This window comes from Mustela nivalis (assembly GCF_964662115.1).
Source record: "Mustela nivalis genome assembly, chromosome: 2".
Lineage (NCBI taxonomy): Eukaryota > Metazoa > Chordata > Mammalia > Carnivora > Mustelidae > Mustela > Mustela nivalis.
Window position 1 is genome coordinate 173,113,941 of NC_139021.1, and position 19,811 is coordinate 173,133,751.

At 48.1% G+C, this 19,811-nt stretch overlaps 1 protein-coding gene across 8 annotated transcripts in view; it reads right to left on the bottom strand.

Moving 5' to 3' along the window:
* Positions 1 to 16,050, bottom strand: part of GFRA1 (GDNF family receptor alpha 1) — a 204,816-nt gene extending 188,766 nt beyond the window's left edge. Inside the window, exons 1-4 of one of the 8 annotated variants that reach the window (XM_082721497.1) lie at positions 15,601 to 16,050; positions 14,457 to 14,750; positions 13,336 to 13,629; positions 12,024 to 12,107 (exon numbers count right to left, since the gene is read on the bottom strand). In XM_082721497.1, coding sequence (XP_082577623.1) covers positions 12,024 to 12,107; positions 13,336 to 13,629; positions 14,457 to 14,496 — 418 coding nt within the window. In that variant the 5' untranslated portion in view covers positions 14,497 to 14,750; positions 15,601 to 16,050. Of the gene's footprint in view, positions 1 to 12,023; positions 12,108 to 13,335; positions 13,630 to 14,456; positions 14,840 to 14,913; positions 15,011 to 15,047; positions 15,195 to 15,261; positions 15,281 to 15,336 lie in introns of those variants that run through there. The other 7 variants (XM_082721502.1, XM_082721504.1, XM_082721500.1 and 4 more) reach the window with 7 other exon arrangements.
* Positions 16,051 to 19,811: the final 3,761 nt, after the last annotated feature.

Consider the following 19,811-nt stretch of genomic DNA (forward strand, 5'->3'; position numbering starts at 1 on the left):
CATTAAGACCCTTCAGGCCTGGCTCCAGACTGCTCTGCCTCCTTCCTGCTGATACCTGTCTGCTCTGTTGACCTCTGCTCCCCACTTCCAACCCCCCCCACCTTCCCAGGACCACCCTGTGAGGCCCAGGCAGCCTCACTAACTCCTGACTCCTCCACTCACCTCTGGCATCTAAATGGGGAGCTGTGTGCACTTGGTCTTTGCATTCTGGAGCCTCGCGCCTCTGTCCTCCCCTCCAAGAAGAAAGTAATTCTGGGAGAGAGGAGCCTGAACCTGACTTACACTTGCCCTGAGCCCGCCAGGGACTGAGGCTGACAGCACAGTGCTGCAGGCCGCATTTCTTACTTCCCCAGAGAGTACTTTGTATGATAAGAAGTTACTCATTCTCGTCAGGCCTATGCCATACTCTAGCCTAGAAGCATCCAGAGTCCTGTGTATGTTTTCACAACACAAAACTATACTACGTCGAACCACATGCAATTTCTGCTTTTCTGCCATGATGGTCTACAAAAATGGCAATTCCATAGGATTCAGCCTCAGAATGCAGCAATACCAAGGTAAATTGGCCATCATTCTGTTTCCAGTTCTGCTGAGGCAAAGGCCAGCCCGTGAGCGTGGCAACCCTGCCTCTCTGCCCGTGAGCGCGGCAACCCTGCCTCTCTGCCCGTGAGCGCGGCAACCCTGCCTCTCTGCCCGTGAGTGCGGCAACCCTGCCTCTCTGCCCGTGAGCGTGGCAACCCTGCCTCTCTGCCCGGCTCTCCTCCTGCCACCGCTGGCACACAGGACTCCAGCCACAGCAAGCAACTTACTGCCAGCACCCTGGACACGTGGCCCATGCCTTTGCCCATGCAGCTGCCTCTATCCAGAATGCCCTCCCAGCCACACCTTTTTACCAAGCTCCTCTCCATGTCTGAAAACCCAGCCCCAAGTCACCTGAGGCAAACCTCCTCTGACCCACAATCCCATCAAGTCATTTATTCTCTCCTCCGGTCTCTCTGTGAGCCTGGTGAAGTTCTACTCATTCGCATACCACTTTGCATCATTGATTTTTATTGTTTATCCCTATCTCTAAACCAAAAAAGAGGGTCCTCTTTACCTTTGAATTCCCTAGGCTTCACACAGGGCTCACAGTAAGTTCTCAATAAGTATCAGATGAGTGAATCTGGCAGAAATGTCATTCCATCAAACTGAAATACTGAAAATTGACAGAGGTCATGGAAACTGACCAACTCTTCTCTTTATTCTAAAATAAAGATATGCATTATGTATATAGAGAGGTTACAGGTATATCTCTATCTCTATATATACATATATACACATCACTCAGTACAAAATGCATGATAATCCTTCATGGAGTCTATGCACTTAACTTTCCCAAGATTCTCTCTCCTGTTACCTATGTGCAAATGGGGGCTACAGCATGGATTCTAGAACCAGACTTCCTGGATGAGAACGCGGCTCAGCCAACTCTTAGGTGTATGCCCTTTGACAAGTTTCTTATTTGGACCTTGGTTTCCTTATCCATCCAGTGGGACAAAGACACAATTATTGTTAAATAAAACATAGACAAGGTATCCCATGTAAACATTTAGTTCATTCCCTCTCCCAGCTATTGAAATTATTATGATTTTTATTCCTCTTGAGGTCTCATTAGGAATATGCTTAGAGTTTCAGTCCGGTCACTCCTTTCCTCATTCAAAATGCCACTGGCTACATTTAAAAGTGCAAGAAAACAGTGGTTCCAACCAGGGCTCTCCAGAATGCATGGATTTCCTGGTCTCTTCTTCATCAAGAGTTTGTTTGGAACTCATAGTAACAGAGATCAATGAAACATTTCATAAACATGGGCTTTAAGAAACCTGCTGGACTGTTCCGACAAAGAATGCAATCAATACTTATTTTCATACATTATTAACTGTATACCACATGATAATGCGCAAAGGATAACAAAAATAACAGTCGGCATGGTGTTTCTTAGACCATTCAGAGGGACAGGAAGAAAGGGGGACCAGCATGGTGGAAGACAAATGCATAGCATATTAGGTCACCTTAAAGTGGGACTAAACTATGTATTCCTTTCTTCGCCATTGTGTAATGCTATTTATATGACAACATGACAAAAAATGGCCCTAGGCATTCTGCTGTACTTTAGAAGCCTTCCATCTCACACCAAAATGAAAAAAGATACAATCCAGAAATTGCTTCTTTGGTTAATATTTCTGCAGTTCCGCAGGAATGGTTTTAATAGTGTGTGTGTTCTGGATTTCGGTTGTCAATTAAGAACCCAACAGAATGCAGGGATAAATATGAAAAGAATAGATACTGCCTTCTGTTTCAACGTTGGAGACCCTTTGTCAAACAGTGTTTCAAGATATAAGACAGAGAAGGAAAAACTGGGAATTAAGGAGGGAGACAAGGAGCTAGATATCTTCACTGTAAGATCCACATAAAGGATCCCATGTCTGCGTTTAGAACTTCGTCACCTAACAGTAGAAAGAGATGCCAGAGAAAGATGCGAATCTAAACTCTTCCGCTCATCGGCTGTGCAGTCCTGAGAAAGCTACTCAACCTCTCTGAACCCAGGTCTCCTCCTCGGAAATCGGAGATAATACCTAGCTTTTAGTGAAGTTGGGGACCAAAAGGAAATCATGCCCATGGACAGGCTGGGCAGTGTGGAGCACTCAATAGAACTCTAAGGAGTACTCTTTCCCCACACCCACCTCCCCTTTAAAAAGAGTACAGGTCCAAAGATTACATAGCTCTGGGACTGATGGGCAGAATCCCTGAGGGAACTGTGGTTTGACCAAAAATAGGCCATTTGACCAAATGATTAAAAGTCTGTCATATGCTAATGCTTGGACAGGGTGGACCTTGGGCCAATTTAGTAGGAGTAAATTGCAATTGATTTTCGAAGAAATTGCTTGTTCTCTTGCCTTTCCTCAGCTGTGTCACACTCTCTCACACACAGCTGCCTTTGTCACAGCCAGAACCCACTGAAATACATGTCACGGAAGATCTTTTGGAGGCACATTTTAATAATACACATTCACACACACACACACTATCAATACACTCAGACATGAAATACAGTATAGATACACAAATCCATCTATAATTCTGCGTGTGTATATGCATGTTTATATAGGTTTTTAGGGGACTCAAATTTAAAAACAATTCTGCACCATGGTTGGATGCTTCTGGATGTTTTGCAACTCCCTCTGTTGTTGGAGAGCTATCCCGAGTCATTTTTATATTTTACAACAACATACTATTTGAATAAAGATCATACAAGAGCACAGCCCTGCCTGAACCTCCTCTCCACACACTCCCCAGCCCTATCTATGTAAATTCTTGGCTATGAAAAGAAAATGGTTAAAAGATCACACAAGATAAAAAATCATAAGAATAAAGGTTAACAATGGCTGCTTTCACCCCTAATTTCTGATATGGTGATAGACCCTCTTAGAACATTAATTAGAATGGAAAGAGATGAAAGAAATGCCCAGGGGACATAATAAATTAGCCCCTTATGCAAATCACCCATTCGTTTTCATCACTGACCCAGCTAGCTGAGTCTCTAAATTACGGGAAGTGGTTAGCTTCTTTAACAAAAAATTCCAGATGAAAGATTAATTTTTTTTTTAATCTGAAGGCTGGGAGGGCTTACAGCAAAAAATAATTTCTCACTTTCCCTTGCAGAGGACTCTGAAGGGGGCCAAAAAAATATGAAAATTAACATCCTTGCTCCTGGTTCCTGTTGCCAAACAGAGACTTATTAATTAACCCTTGTTCTGAAACAATTCCAAAACAACAGACAACAATCCCCTTAACTAAAGCCAAGGGCTGTGGCTCTCACCCTCCGTCCAAATGGGTGCACAGACCTGAATAGGTGAAGGCCGATTTAAAGAGGGAGAGGGGGAATGCCAGGATGTGGAGAGTCTGAATATCAATTTAAAAACAAACACACACCTAATTTTACTTGTCATCACTGTCCTGCACAATTTATGTTCTACTGCCCTAGAAATTTATGGAACTCTCAGGTTTCTTATCAGTAGAATAAAGGGATTGGACTAGAATGACCTCCAGAAGTCCTACTGTATCTATCACCCAGTGATTTTATTTATCCCTTTGTAAGCAAACAAGGCACTTCTGATCATTTAATTTGTCTAAATACAATCTTCTGACACGCAGCGTGTCTACGGGACTCACTCCGTTTCATTTTCTCTTCCCCATCTCATTTTCCCCTTGTCCCTTATTTTTCCCACTTACTTCTTACTTTGTTTCATCTTCTTCCATGTATCCAAATGAGATGCTTTAAACACACTCTGGTTCAAGGAAGGTGTATATTGAATAAATCATGCGTTATAAGTGTTATTAATGTGAAAAATATATATACCAAGATCACAAGTTTCTTTGGCCTGAAGACAATGCTCGAGAGAAAAACAGTAAGTCCTAAAATAATTCAAGATTCAAGATGCAGGTCCTTGGAAAAAGAAGGAAAATATGTGAAAGATCATTCTAGTCCACTGCTGTCATTTTATGAAAGGAGTGGCCACCTCTCCTTTTACAGGAAGTGTTGACATGTGCCCAAGGTCACCTGGCTAGTGACAGGTACGGCTAGAAGCAGGACACCAATCTCCTGACTCCCAGACCAGTGCTCCTTGAACCAAACAATCCTAAGTTTGATGGCTTCTTTTGCTAATTAGTACTATATCCCAGAGAACCAAGAAAGGACATCCTTTGGCAAGACTAAGTTTGGACAGCAGAAAAATTAAGAGATGGCAGAAAGAAACACTTCTACGGACTAAGGAGAAGGAATGAGGACAGACCCGCCGGCTATAAATAATTCTGCACCTTGTAACAATCTTCGGTTCATCCAATTACGTGTCACTCACAGATGTTTTATCTCCCCTCTTAGGGGAACGGGACCTACAGTCACGCTATGCAAAAACATTTGACTGTCTCTACCTTCACAGCTTTCCTCGAACATCCAGGCCTTCGCAGTAAGTCTCTCGCCCCTGTTTTATCCATGAAACTTCTTGAGTTTGTCAGTTAATCTAAGTAACAAAACTTGCCTTTGAGACATGGTCAGTGACAAAAGAAGACACACATTCTTCAGGTCATCATGAGGGTGATCAGAAAGTATGTGTAGCCCAGACTTTATTTTTGTTTAAAAAAAAAAAAAAGAAAAAGAAGAAGTGTACACACACACACACACACACATTCATATATAAAGGAAAAAATTCTGGAAAGTCTCATATCAACATGTTTACAGCTGTGACTAGGGGTGATTTAAACTCCTTTTCCTTTTTTAAACCTGTTTGTAATTGCTTATTCTACAAAAAAGTAAAATGAGGTGCTGAGGGACTAGACAGGGAGAGAATTTGAAGGAAAAGTAGTGGTCTGTGAAAGTGAGATGTTAAGTGTACTCGGCTCGGCCTGTGGAGACGGACGCCTCTCCCAGGTTTAAGGCATGCCCTTCTCAGGGAGCAGTAATTCTTCCTGCTATGAGGGGCGTTGGAGAGCAGATTTATGAGGAGAGGTTGGAAAAATGGGAATCAGTCAAGCTGAGAAGGGAGAGCTGATCACAAGAATCCGTAAGCACAGGAAGAGCCCCCAGCCCGGGGATCACCAGCTGCAACACAGCCCCTCTGACCACAGAGCGTAGAAACAGGGCCCAAAGGAACAGAGGGATTCAGAGCAGGAATAAGGAAGACCTTCCCCAAAGCGAAGTTAGGACCCAAGCAGGGTTATTACTCTTAATAAGGCCTTGGCTCCAGGGCCCTTCAGATAAAGGCTGGATTTTTCATTTTTGTCCCTGGTAGTTTAGGAGCAGCCTTCCCGAAGGCTCAGGATGGCCATCCTTTTGTTACTCCATGATCAGGAAGCAAGGTCTGCTTGGAGTCAGGAGGGAGAGAACAGGGAGCATGGCCATGGCAGAGCATTGAGAACGGTGGAGACTTACTGGGGGTCAGGGATGCTTCAGGGGCTGGGTGGGTATTTTACATGCAGCATCTTCAAATCCACAAGAACCTATAAGGGAATAACCTTCATCTCTTTCTACATGCAAAGAGCCTGAGGCACACTGAGCTCAATCGAGGTGCCCAAGATGAAGGAAATGGCAGGGCTAGGAGGTACCCAGGTTGGCGGACCCCAGAGCATGTGTTCTCTCTCCAGCACTGGCATGCACCAAGGGATGGAGGCACAAAGCTGCCGGGGGCACTGGTGGGACAGCAGGTGGTCAGTTGGCTTGTTTGGGCACAGGGCAGGTGGGGTGAGACAGGAGGTCACTTAGTAGAAGAATCTATGGAAGAAGACTGAAGCCAGACACTTCTTCTAAGTCACTGGGGTGCTAAGATAAGGCCTGCCAGTGAGGAGACCAGTTTGGATTGGGAGGAACTTGACTTGGGAACGCAGGAAGAAGGTCAATGCAAAGTTCAAGTGAGAGGTAAGAGGAGTATAATTAGGGAATAGAGAGAGTGGAGAGCAACTCAAAACACAGCAGGTAGGACTGCAAAAGAATTGGTGATGGGTCCCCTGAAGGAATGAGAAGGCAGAGGAGGGTGGCAGGAACCCTGAAGCTGTAACTCAGGCAGACAATGCCATAGGGAAGACAGGAGGTTCTGGAAGAGAAAGGTATAAGGAGAAAAAGGGCAGAGGTGATGAGCTCCGTTGTAGATGTGCTGTGTTTGAAATAACTGAGATATACCAGGCAGAGCTGTCCGCGACTCAGCTGGAAATGCTGGTTGAGAGCTCAGGAGAGGCTGGAACAGGAGGGCAGGCACGGAGTCGCCCGTGTAAGTGGCAGCGGCAGTCCCAGGAATGGATGAAATGTGTCCAGAGAGCACGCAGAACAGAAAGAGGCTAACACTGGCCTCCCCGAAGGCATTGCGATGTTCTAGCAAAGGTTCTAGAGGCTATCAAGGACTGTGTCCCTGGCCAAGTCACTTTCCCTCTCTGAGCTTCAACTCTATAAAAGCAAAAGGTTAGACTAGTTCTCTATGACCCTTCTCGGATATTCAAACACCCATGGTTAATGGGATGACTACTCAGAACCAGGAGGAAGGCTCCAGGCTGAGCATACACCCCGCATAGCAAGCAAGTCCCCCAACTTTCCAGTGGGAAAGACAGACACATACTTAAGTCCCCTCGATACCCCATGATCAACAGCTATCGTGAAGACAAGAACAAAATGCAGCACGGAAGTGTCTTAAGCGGAAGTGCCTCTCTGGGGGAAACTCCAGCATGGCCCCCAGAGAGGAAAATGGATCTAGGTCTCGGGGAACTAACAGCAATTTCCCCATCAGAGGCAAGAGCATGAGCAAAGGCATGGGAAGGCAAAGACACGTGAAATGCTTGGGAAATGGACTGCTCAGTGAGCTTGAGGGAACAGCGGGTGATGGGGCTTAGAGAAGGATGGTGGGACCGAGCCGGCCTGGGGAGGCCAGAACAGGCGACATAGGCCTGAACAGGGACCAAGGGACCAACAGGGATGCTCACCTACTGGACAACATGATTAGAGGGGCTTTGGAGAGCTGAGTGGAAGGCAAAGGACCACTACACAGCCCAGCAGCTGGAATTTACCAACACTTCTCTCTTGTCTGATAGGACCTTATCAGAGTCTTCTTCAACATGTAAAATTTTTAAGAAAGCTTTTTTTTTTTTTTTTTTTTTTTTTGGCGTAGTGACCTAAGTACGATGGCACTTTAAAACAGAAATGCTAAAATATGGCTAACGATTCACAGCATCATTCAGAAAAAGGGGTCACACTCAAAAGAGTGTTCAGGGGCATCTCCTCCTGAAGCAAACCATTTCCAACTGCATGAGAAGCCATGTCAAGATCCTAAGGCTTCTTGGGGAGGTCTAAGCCGTTCCTAGTATCCTAATATCCAAATCCTAATATCCCTCTTTCCCCACATCCGTATTGCTTCTTGTTTGCCATACCATTGGCTCCGGTTATTTCTGAGAAAGGTCTGTCCTCTCTTGACACTTTTCTACAAAATCCAACCTCCCAGTCAATACTTTTAAACCCCGGAGCCCCCCCCCCCGCCCCCGCTCCGGTGCTTACATCCTTATAAGGTGCTTATATCCCCCTCTGACCCCCTATCCTCAGGCTCTTCTTGGCACGCGCTGTGCTTTCAAAATTTCTTTCTACTTTGCACTCTCCCTCCAGAGAGTCCAAAAAACATGGCCAACAGGTTCGTCTCCCTTTCAAATCACTATTTACTTCTTGCTGCTTCTAGAACCTGCACAAAGAGGAAAAGGCAAGGTTAAAGAGCAGAGAGTCGTGGCAGATGCGAAATAGACGTGGTGGCTTTATCCTCCGAGCCTCCATGTGCCCACACAGTTCTGCTCTTTTGGCTCCCCAGACCCTTTTCCATGTTCTCTCCTCTCCCCCCACATCCTCTCGCACTGGCTCCCTCTTTCCTTTGCATACTTCCGCTCACCGCTTGGATCTTCCTCTTTGAGACCCCTAAAAACGACGCTGGCATCAACTCACAACGAAGGCCCCTCCTGGAGCCCTTAAAACTGATTTCAAGGCCAAACGCTTGAACCGACACATTTCCACCGAGGCTGTGGCACCGCAATTCCCCAATTCTCGCCTGACAAGGCTGTTTGATTTCCTTCCTGCAGCTCAGGCTTCGGAACAGAGGTGACAGGTTTGAGACTCTATCTCATTTTTGTTCCCTTCCTTGTTCCTGCCAGGCCCCTGACAGCACCTCAATATGGCTTTTTAACTGCTGATCAACTAAACAATGGCAAAGATGGCAGTGGCTTTGAGGAGTCCAAAGAAAATGGAAACACGAGAATGTCAAACATGTCTTGTTCAGTGAGACGATTCAGCTCATACGTAATGTATGTGGATAAACATTCACTTCACATTGGGCAAAGAAACCCAAATATGGAAACTCTGATTGCTACCATATCTGTAAAAGGCAGAGGCCCTGTTGTCCTGGTTTCCTCAGAGAGATTTTTCAAGACAGGGGAGATGTTCTAGAAACTTAGAATCAAACCACAAAAAGCAACATTTATCATCCCGCTCCTCTGTCCTTCCCTACCCTACAAATGCCAAACTGGATAATATGCATTATTCAATGACTTAAAACCTCTCAAGGTTCCTATACCCACTTAGGGAACACCGTCCCTGTCAGAGGTCAAAGCTCACCAGTGCTGGAACCTAAATTCAATGCCCTTGAGAGATAAAATTTAGCTCCAGACAACGCCTTCCTGGCTCTAATTAATTCATTATGACTTCTGGGTTCTCAGCAGGACAGGTCTCACAAAGTCAGGGTCATATTTGCTAAGAAAAGAAGTCTGGCTGAGAAAGGGATCAGGAAAATGAATGAGTGAAACTTGGTCCATATGCAGAAGAATTCCTGGTACTCATAGAAGAAATTCAGACAACCCAGGGGTATCTGAGAATGACCAAGCCATTTTAACCATACAATGCGTGCAAGGATTGAAAACACAATTGAAGGGGTGCCTGGGTGGCTCAGTGGGTTAAGCCTCTGCCTTCTGCTCAGGTCATGATCCCAGAGTCCTGGGATCGAGCCCCACATCGGGCTCTCTGCCTGGCAGGGAGCCTGCTTCCTCCTCTCTCTCTGCCTGCCTCTCTGCCTCCTTGTGATCTCTCTCTGTCAAATAAATAAAAAATCTTAAAAAAAAAAAATAAGAAAACACAATTGAAGAGCACACTGAATGGGTTCTGGAGGTGACCTCAATCTTCCCTCAGAATCATGAGCTGTTAGGACTAGAGATTATTTATACCCATGGTCTCATTATACCAAGAAAAGAGAGCACCAGAAAGGGAAAATGAGTCTGTTGCAGTCCTATAGTCCACAGAAGTTCTGAAATTAAAACCCAAACGAGCCTTCCTCCTTGCCTGCGTCCTCACTCTCACTGTCCACAGAAAGGCTCAGAGCCCTCTAAGCATCAGCACAAAGACTAAAGAGTAAGGCTTCCAGGGACAGGCAGCAGGCAAGAGGCACTGCCCTTCAAGCATCAGGAAGGCCAGGTTCACTTCTGATATGCCATGGACCACATCCCATCTCAGCTCCTAAGGACCTGCCCCTGAAAGAGCTCAGATGGGTCTGTGCATTTTTTCCTCCGGTACATGAGACACTGCCCCAGCTCCCCAGGAGGGAGCATTAAGAGGGCTCTGGGGTGGAAATTATCAGCATTATTTGGATAATATATGAATGCCTCTGATACTAAACTTACACCAGTATATCTTATCCCAAAACACACATCTTAGACCAATGCACACACACACACACACACACACACACACACCCCTCCTCTGAACCCCAAACAGAATAATGTAGAGGAATGCTTCTTAGGCTTCATGTGTATATCAAGCACCCGGACCAGCGGTCTTCTTAAAACCTAAATTCTGATTCAGTAGGTCTGGGGTGGAGCCTGAAATTCCACACCTGTAACCATCTCCCAGATGATGTCCATGCCACTGCTGAAAAGACCACATTCTGGGTAGCAAGGGGTGGGTGTCACAAACACCTAGAATCAAACAAATCTGGGTTTAAATTCTGGTTTCCTTAATCACGAGCTTTGTGATCTGACTGGTTTCCTAACTTCACGCTGCTTCCACTGCTTCATTCCTAAAATGGAAATAATAATACTTCAGAAGCATACGAAGATTGTTATCTGAGTTAATGATAAAAAGTTAACACAGGGGCGGGCGCCTGGGTGGCTCAGTCAGTTAAGTAACTGACTTGTGATTTCCACTGAAATCGTGACCTTGGGGTCTTGAAATGGAGCCTTACACGGGGCTCCATGCTCAGTGCAGAGTCTGCTTGTCCCTCTCCTTCTGCTCTTTGCATCTCTCTCTCTCTCAAATAAATAATAAATAAAATCTTTTTTTTAAAAAAAGTTCTTAACACAGTGCCTAGAATATAATAAGGGCTCAAATAAATGCAGCTGCTGGCTGTCTCTGAGATTCAGGAGGGCAGAGGCGACATCTGTCTGGCTTACTGCCAAAATCCCAATGGCTGGAACGTAGTGGGTACTCAGTGGGTGTTTGTGAGTGAATGAAATGTATATAAATACACCGACACATAATATCAGTATTTACATACTTCCTTAGTTCTATGGGTTTCTGCAGGAAAACAGAAAACATTGAGAACACCAGAACACTCTCACCCATAACAAACCATCATCTCACAGAATTCAACATTCACCACCACGTACAACCGCCAACGAAGCGTCTCATTTGTGATGGCTGTATATACTTGAGTAAATGTCTTAAGTGTAAACCAATAAAGACAACATCAGTCTGGAATCTGAATGTCATTAAGAGAAATTACTGCCTTGCTCATTATTTATGGGGCTGTCTGAACCCCAGTGTTACGAAAACCTTAATTCTGAAACTAAGTTCACTTCCAAAACAAATGTAGAATTGCAAAGACAGATAAAACAAACCAAGGGAAGCAAGACCACTTTGTAAAGGACCAATGAGGCAATAATACCGTCTCTGAGACATGCACACACTTGCTCAGGACAAATTAAAAATAGAATCGTTAACAAATGGTAAAGCTGAACCTTTTCAATCAAAGGCAGACAACTGAGTCCATCCGAAATTCCTCAACAACCTAAGATTATCTTCAGAAGTCTCAGAAAGTAAGTGGCATCATTGACAGACCCCATCTGCAGGGAGGCTCTGTGAATGGTACGTAGCAAGAAGGGAGTATGATTGCCACCTACAGACAGAAGTCCCTATGCATGAGACAGCCAATCGTATTTCAACGTGGAAAAAAAATTCAACGGAGTCACCTCCCTCCAACCTCTTTCAAATCACCACACCACATTACTTCATTTAGAATTACTTTCAAGTCATACAATCATCTCTAGGCATTCTGCCGCTTCATTATCTTCATCCTATTTCTAATTTCCCAGAAACGCTGTGCCATTCAACTATCTACTTAGATGCTCTCTGAGAGCCGGAGAGAATGCAACCCAATGGATTTCAAGCAGGCAAAGGCATCGTGTGGAAGCATGAATCTGCTTACCTGGTATGAATGGGACCACCCGGAATATATCAGACAATCTGCTGTTAACTGGCTCATAAGGGGAATCTTCAAGCAGATCATTTCCTAAAAACAACAGGAAGATGGGGCTTAGATCGCAAAGCAGACATATTTCAGAGTGGTTTTCTTTTCTTTTCTTTTTTTTTAACGGAATCTAAATTCTAATGATGTTATGATTGTGCAACAAAAAGATGCCGAAACTTTCCAAGGTCTCAAATGCATCTATTTGGCTATGGTTACTTTGCATTCCCTCTGCCTTTGTTGTCCTTCCTCTCCCCAGAGTGCCATGAAAACACTGGAGAGCAACCCAGCCTGATCTTGCCAGAAAACTCTCCCACTCTTTGCAAAGGAATGAAATAAGAGAGGAAGGAACCAGTGATGTCACCGGTCCAGCTTACCTCCAGGAGCCAATGGAAGAAAAGTGACCCAAAAGAGGGCCCCCATTTCTATGCTCTTCAACACAGCAGGGGGCCAGAAAAGCCCCGGTGCTGGTTATTCAACAGTCTCTGAAATAGGTTTTCACTGTAATAGGTTCTGGAGCAAGAGGCAGCAGAAAGGTCAAATCTGTAGGTTAACAAATGTTTGGTGTCTCAGGGGAGAATGGATGCCCTGGACATCTGTGTTAGATTTACAAACACTAGGCACCTCTGGCACACAAGGACCAAAAAATTCCCATTGGAATGGATGCTTGTGACAAGTGGTCCTTTTTCTCTCAAAGCCACTTCTGTGTTAACCAAGGTTGAACCACATCAGCTGGCTCAAGACTCAGTTAATCTAAGACGACAAATGGTTTTTCACACAACTGTCTTTGATCAGGTTTGAGGAGGGTAAAGATAAAATAGAGCCTAGTGGACCTTTTATTCCTAATTCTTTATCTTATGTCAGAGTAGCTAGAAGGGAAGAAGAAAGGGGAGAAACTGGGGACACGATTCAGGGCAGGTCTTTGTATGCTCATCCTCTGAAGCTCTCCTTGGAGAGAAGTTGTGAGTTCCTGCCCTGTCCTTAAACGGGCTCCTACTCGGATGCTCTGACCAGGTTTCAGAGAGGTCAGCGGGGGCCGGGGGTGTCCCCTCCCCAACGGGTTTTCCAACAACCAGGCCCCCACAGTGCTGCTCCGGAGGCAGCAAACACCAGCTGCCGCTGTCCCTGGGGGCCAATGAAAGGTCCTCATTCTGCAGCTGGGGAGAAGCGAGTAGAGGATGAGGTCAGCGGGCCCCGCTGAGGGGCCCGCCGCCTGCCTTTGTGGAGTAGGGGTGAGGAATGGGGGTGGGGGACCAGGACGGTCGGCGCGTACCCTGCAGGCTCTGGTACATGCTCCAGTAGATGCGCAGGCAGTTCTTCTCCTTCTTCATACCCCGCTTGCAGCGGCAGTTGTAGAGCGACTTCTGCTTGAGGGCCTCCATGGCACTGCGGCACTCGTCCTTGGCCTCCAGGCCGGACGTCAGGCTGAAGTTGGTCTCCTTGCCCGCCACGCACTGCCTCAGCGTGCGGTACTTGGTGCTGCAGCTCTGCTCCTTGAGGCACTGGTCGCTGGCTTTCACACAGTCCAGGCGGTCCCCGCCGCTCACCTCGGCCGACAGCAGCACGTCTGCGGGAGGAGGTGGGGGAGCGTGAGGGCGGCGGGCCAGGACCCGGAGCCTCCGGCTGCGGGGAGGGCGCGTGCCTCACCCGGCTTCTGGGGTGCCCTGCGCCGCCCGCGGGCCCGCCCCTCTACGCCGGGGACTCATTTTCCCGCCCCGGGACCTCCGGCCGCCGGCGCTCCCCGCAACGCCAACCTCCACCCAGCGTGGCTTTGCGGGCTGTTTGCGGGTTGCCCCCCGAGCGCGCGCTGCCCGCCGCGCGTGCCCGCCCCGCCGCTCCCGGGGCAGCCCGGCCCGAGCAGCTGCTCGGTCTCCCGGAGCCGCTGGCTCGGCCCCGCCCGACCGAAGCCGGGGGCTTTCCGAAAAGGAGGGCCACTGCGGGCCGGGCGCGGGGCGGGCGAGCCCTGGTCCGCGGCCCGCCGGGCGGGGACCGCTCAGACACTGTTCGGGGAAAAGTTTTCCCTTCGAAGTTTGCTCTCCCGGTCCAATGCTCGCCCACACCCCCACCTGCCCACTGCTCCTCCGAGAGCTCCCAGGACTCGCAAGGAGCGCTGGTCCCGGAGCTGGAGGGGCTCGGACCCCTTAACTCTCCGCCAGGATTGGCCATTACAAAGCACAGAAAATTAAAACCAAGCACAAAAAGCTGCGGGCGAGTGCCGCGCCATCACCGCCTCCCAAGCCTAGGGTGCTGAGGATTCAAGATCCCCTTCCCCAAAACGAAACTTCGCCCTCCCACATCCACGCAACCGCGCTGCAGTTGGGGGGTTGGGGGCTGCCCCGAGTATCCCCTCGGAAAGACTCAGCGGGTTAGGAAGCTAGCGGCGGCCTCACTTACCCAGGAGCGGCAGGGCGAAGTACAAGGTCGCCAGGAACATGGTGCCGACGCGCAGCTGGTCCCCGCCCCCCAAAAAATCCCGAGCCGCGGCTGGGTATCGACGAGGGAGCTCAGCATACAGCAATCCCCGGACGGCCGCGCTGCTCTGGCCGCCCAAAGTTCAGCTCCATCCAGTGCGAGAGGAAACTCCCGGGTCCGTCCGCCACCAACGCCGCCGGCGACTCAGCTCCCCGCGGGCGGCCGGCGCGAGGGTGGGAGGCGGTTCCGCTTTTAGGGGTTCAGGTCTGACCCAACCTGGAAGGGAGAGCGCGCTTTGAAATGAGAGCCGAGAGCGCTGGAACCTCCCCCGCCCCCTGCCCTCCCCTGCTCCCGCCTTGGGGGACTTTCTAGCGCCCGGGTGAGGGCCCACCCCTAACCGTGTCGGGGCGCAGGAGGGGGCACGGGGGGGGGCATGTACGTGAATTCCGGGGAGCCGCCCGCAAGGGCAGGGTAGGAGCTGGAGAGGTCGGACGCCAGCTCCCAAAGTCCAAGGAGTGTCAATCGGGTCCAACCCAAGAGGCTGAACGCAAGCAAATAAATAAATAACGTTACTTTCCGAGCGCTGCGAGCGGAGCCAGCAGCTGCCGGGAGTCGAAGCACACGGCGGCGGCAGCTCTTTCTCCAGCCCTGGCGCAGAAAGAGCCCCTTCTCCCGGGAAGTTCACCGCCCCCTCCTCCAGCCAGCTCGCCCGCTCCGCTGCCGGCCTCTTCACCCAAACCACAATCGCTGCCCCCGGTCGCCGTCTCCCGCTCCTCCCCGGGCTCGCCTCTTTTCTCAGGCAGCGGGGCAACCGGGAACCGACGTCCGGGCTAGGGCCGAAACCCGGCTCGCGCGCCCCTACCCGCCGTGGGTCTTCCGCTCCCTCCCGGGTGTCTGCGCCGCGCGCAGGCTCTCCCGGCGCCCCGGACTCGGGCTCATCAACGCCACCGCCCGGGGCGAGCGCACTGGCCGGCAGCCCCGGAGCGCCAGGGCAGGTGCAGCCCCGAGCCGCGCGCGCCCCCGGACCCCAAAGTTGAGGGGCGTCTGCAAGAGGGGAGAAGAGGGCGGGGAGCGGCGATGGGCTCCCAAACCCACAGAACGAGAAAACTCTCCAAATGCCACCAACCTGGACTCAACCGACCGTGTCCAGCTGTGTCGAGGAGCCAGTTTGTTTATTTATTTATTTATTTTGGGGGGTGTCCCCGCCCCTTCCTTCCCTTTCCCGGCTCACTTCTCTGCGTTAGGAAGAAGATGCGGTAATCTTCGAGAGCTCAGAGGGGCTGAGTTGGGCCAGGACGATTTCCGAGCAGAGTCCCCCCGGCTCTCGGCTGCCGGTTGGGATATTGGAAGCTGAGTGGAGGCTAGCGGGTTCCGAGGCCAGATTTCTTTGCCTGAGGACCCTCGGCCTGCTCCTGCTCCCGCCGCCCCATAGCACACCCGCCAGCCCCCTCTGAGGCTCGCACGCACGGACGCCGCAGATGAACACACTCGTCCGCGGCGGGACTCAGCGCGGGACCCAGCACGCGCGCACAGGACACGCAAGGCTATGCAGCCGCCCGCGAGTGCTGCCAGACACTCTCTCTCTCTCTCCCTCCCTCCCTCACTCTCTCTCCCTCTCCCCTCCCCTCGCAGACACACACACACACACTCAGACACAAAAGGGCACAATGCACAAGGGCTCTTTCTTTCTTCCGTCCTAGTGCAATCGAATCAGACCTTTCTAACGAACACAAAGTTTCTCCCCACGTCACTCGCGGCTATGACTCAAGACTTGGCGCGTTAAACTCAGACCCAGACCCTCGGAGCCGAGATCGCAAGATGTGCCCACGCACCGATCCACGCCAGCGCGCACGCACTCATATGCACACGCAGCCTCTCTCTCTCTCTCTCTCTCTCTCTCTCTCTCTCTCTCTCTCTCCTGGAGCTTGGGCAAGGAGACAAAAGCGGAACCCCCGGCCACTGCATTTAAACCGCGCCAGACCTGGCTTTGGGAAATTCATAAGCTAACCTCCATCTTGGCTGTTTCAAGAGTAAATTTTAAGATCATAAATTTAAAAACCCAAGATATACACAGCCTTTCCCCCCAATTTCTGGGTCCACTCGTTCTCAGCCATGCTACCGAACCCCCCCTACCCCGACCGGAACACACACTCCTCTCCCCGAACACCGGGGGGCGCCCGGGACAACGAAGTCTGCTCTGGGTTCCGAGCGGAGTCTCTGGAACAGCCCACAGCTCAGGGCTTGGGTTCCCGGTCTTTGCTGATATCCAAGTTCATCATTTATGGGAACCGAGTTTGAATAGAGTCAGGGTGAGCTCAGCTGTCAAATCTGCAAACCCATTGCACCAGACAATGGACCGCGGAGGAGAGAAAAGAAATGATCCTTTTGATTAAGTCGGCGGGGGGCGGGGGTGTTAATTGAAAAGGGCACAGGCTCTGGAGACCAGGTGGAGAGAGGAGAAGGTGGGTATCTCTCCATTCAGCCCCACACCAGCCAGGCGCGCCCGGGGCTTCGGTAGCGGCTCAGATGCTTACTGCGCATTGTTTGGGGGGTAGGGGAGTGGTGTTTGCGCCTCCTCGCGCGCCCAAAGCCCAGGGGACACCCCTCAGATCTGCACGCCTATGCACGTGTTCCTCAGGGGATAGGTATGAGAGGATTGACGCCCTCAGGGAGCACCCTCCTCAAAACGTGTGTGTGTGTGTGTGTGTGTGTGTGTGTGTGTGTGTACACGCGGGGGGGGGGGGACGCGCGCACACACACACACACACCCTCAGAATCACACCATACACGGATTTCTTGTTCAGGGTATCAGTTTACACTTGGTTGTTGAGTAAACAAAGCAAACATATGTCACATTTTCGCGACAGATGGTTCAAACCAAGGGATATTTAGTTCTCTTTCTCGAACAGTGGTAACGGTGTAAGTTACTGAGCGGACTAAGTGAAACGTGATTGAGTCTCCCAATCAAGTTCTTCACCTTAAGTTTATTCTCATATTTTCACACACAAAACAGATAAATCCCGGGGAGGTGGTTTTAGCAAGGAGGGCCCAAAGTGAATTAAGAGTTTATCGGAAGACCCTGTTTCACACATGGACACCCAAAACGTAAAACCCTCTTTTGTCATCCCATTTTATAAGTGAAGGTGAATGTCTCCCTTTGGGAAACCAGTAATTAGAATTCCGAGTCTCAACAGATAGCTGAGTTTCCATCATTGCTGACCACATAGGATGACTGGATAACAATGAGGTTTCATTTAAGGATATCACCCACATCTCTTGTAAGTGTTCTTTGTTTAGAAGTGATTCTATGCCTCTCTCATGTTCCACAGACATGTTTCAAATGAAGTTTTAATAGGATGGAAGAGGGGTGGAATAAAAATTCCCCAAATGTAAAATATGGGGCTTCTTTTAAAATATTTGTAGCTTTAATATTTTTGAACCATTCACTCACAGTAGTTCTCATGAAGTCCTTACTGATGATGGGAACAGAGCTTTATTTTCTCTAAAAAAATAAACCACCAGTCACTATGTGTTGTCCAATACAATAGTCACTAGCCATATGGCTATTTCCATAAAAAAATAATTAAAATTAAATGAAAGAAAAATGCATTTGTCCAGTAGCACTAGCCTCATTTCAAGTGCTCAGTAGCTGCCTATGGGTAGTGACTACCTCATTGCACAGCACAGATTCAAGGGATCTCCATCATCACAGAAAGCTCTACTGCACAGTCGGTGTGAAAGTAGTTAAGGTGATGTGTATCACCTTAGAACAGTAGAATAAGTCAGGCCTGAAATGAGTGCCTATCCTGAAATAAGGAACAGTAGTAGTAATTGTTGATTATGATAACTTGCTAGTTTTTTGAAGAAGGCGGAGAATCCATGAAGACATAGCTCACTGCTGGTGTGTCCTCCACTCAGAATGGAGATCACCAAGCAAAGAAACCAAAGAAAGGGGAATGGATATGTCAAAAACTGATCTTCCAACGAGAGCTGTGTGTAAAAGGATGCGGCCCTTACTCTACCTTAAGACTTCGTGTATAACAAGTTAACAAAAAATTACTGCTTTACAACTATATCCACTAACTTTTAGAGATGAGACAAACGCACAACTGGAAAGCCCTTGGAATATGGAAGCTAGAAATGCACGTGACTTACTGTATTAATATTATCTCTGTTTCCTTGGAGCTTATCTGTTCTTATGTGTACAGGACTGATCTCAGGATGAAAGGTGACATCGAAATATCAAATATTATTAATAATGATAAAGGTTCATGCCATCCTCTGTGACATGTTTTCTCAGTGGGAAATTGGCTTTAATGCTACAAAATTAGGTTCAATCTACCCATAAGCATGTGAAATGAGCAATTTTCTTGCATTTCTTCATGTAAGTGTATTTTCATAAGTTAACATATGAGTCATGGTGAGAATGACAGTTTTATTCCGTGCAACATTTTGTCTCCTACTCTCATTGCCTTGGCCCTATAGAGTATAACGTAAAACACATTCATTTTGTAAAATTATGCTGCTGTAAAATCACTCGAGTTTCTCTAACTCAAACTAGTCCATCAAAGTACTTGACATTAGGCAGTTTGACAGACTTACCCTCTAGCTATGCAAAACACTCACTATTCTCTAAATGAGCTATGTTTTTATTTATTATTACTACTACTATTGCTACTACCGCTACCCTTATTATTGTTATTATTTGCTGATGCTACACCTTTGACCATGCTGTTCCACCTGCCCAATGTATGTGCTCCATCCTGAAATTTTAAGATGCAGCTCAGCTCCAACAGGCCACTAAGAATAGCAAGGAGTCCTTCAGCCAGACTGGATAGTTCTCAGTAGTGTGTTCCTATGGCATGGTTGCGATTCTTATCATTGCTATTGTGACATGCGTTGCTATACCTGTTGCTATGCCTATATATTGCTGTATCGTTAATTGTTATACCTGTCTCTTGAATTAGAATGTGAGTTCCTTGAAGGCAGGAAGATGCTCTATTCTCCTCCTCCTCCTCCTCTTCCTCCTCCTCCTCCTCCTCCTCTTCCTTCTCTTCTTCCTCCTTCTTCTTTTTCTGCATCCCCAGCATTTAGACTGATGACTGACACTCATCACCTCCAATAAACGAATATTGATTGCATGAATAATGAGTGATGTTGTTTCTCATTTTCTTCTGACACAATAATTCTACTGAAAGGTTTACATAAAATTCCTTTACTATACGAATCATACTAAATATAAGCACTTCATGCAATTACTGGTATTGCTGTTCCAATAATAGTTTCAAATATGTATTATTCCTTTGGGGATTTGACATTTACATTTTTTTTAAACAA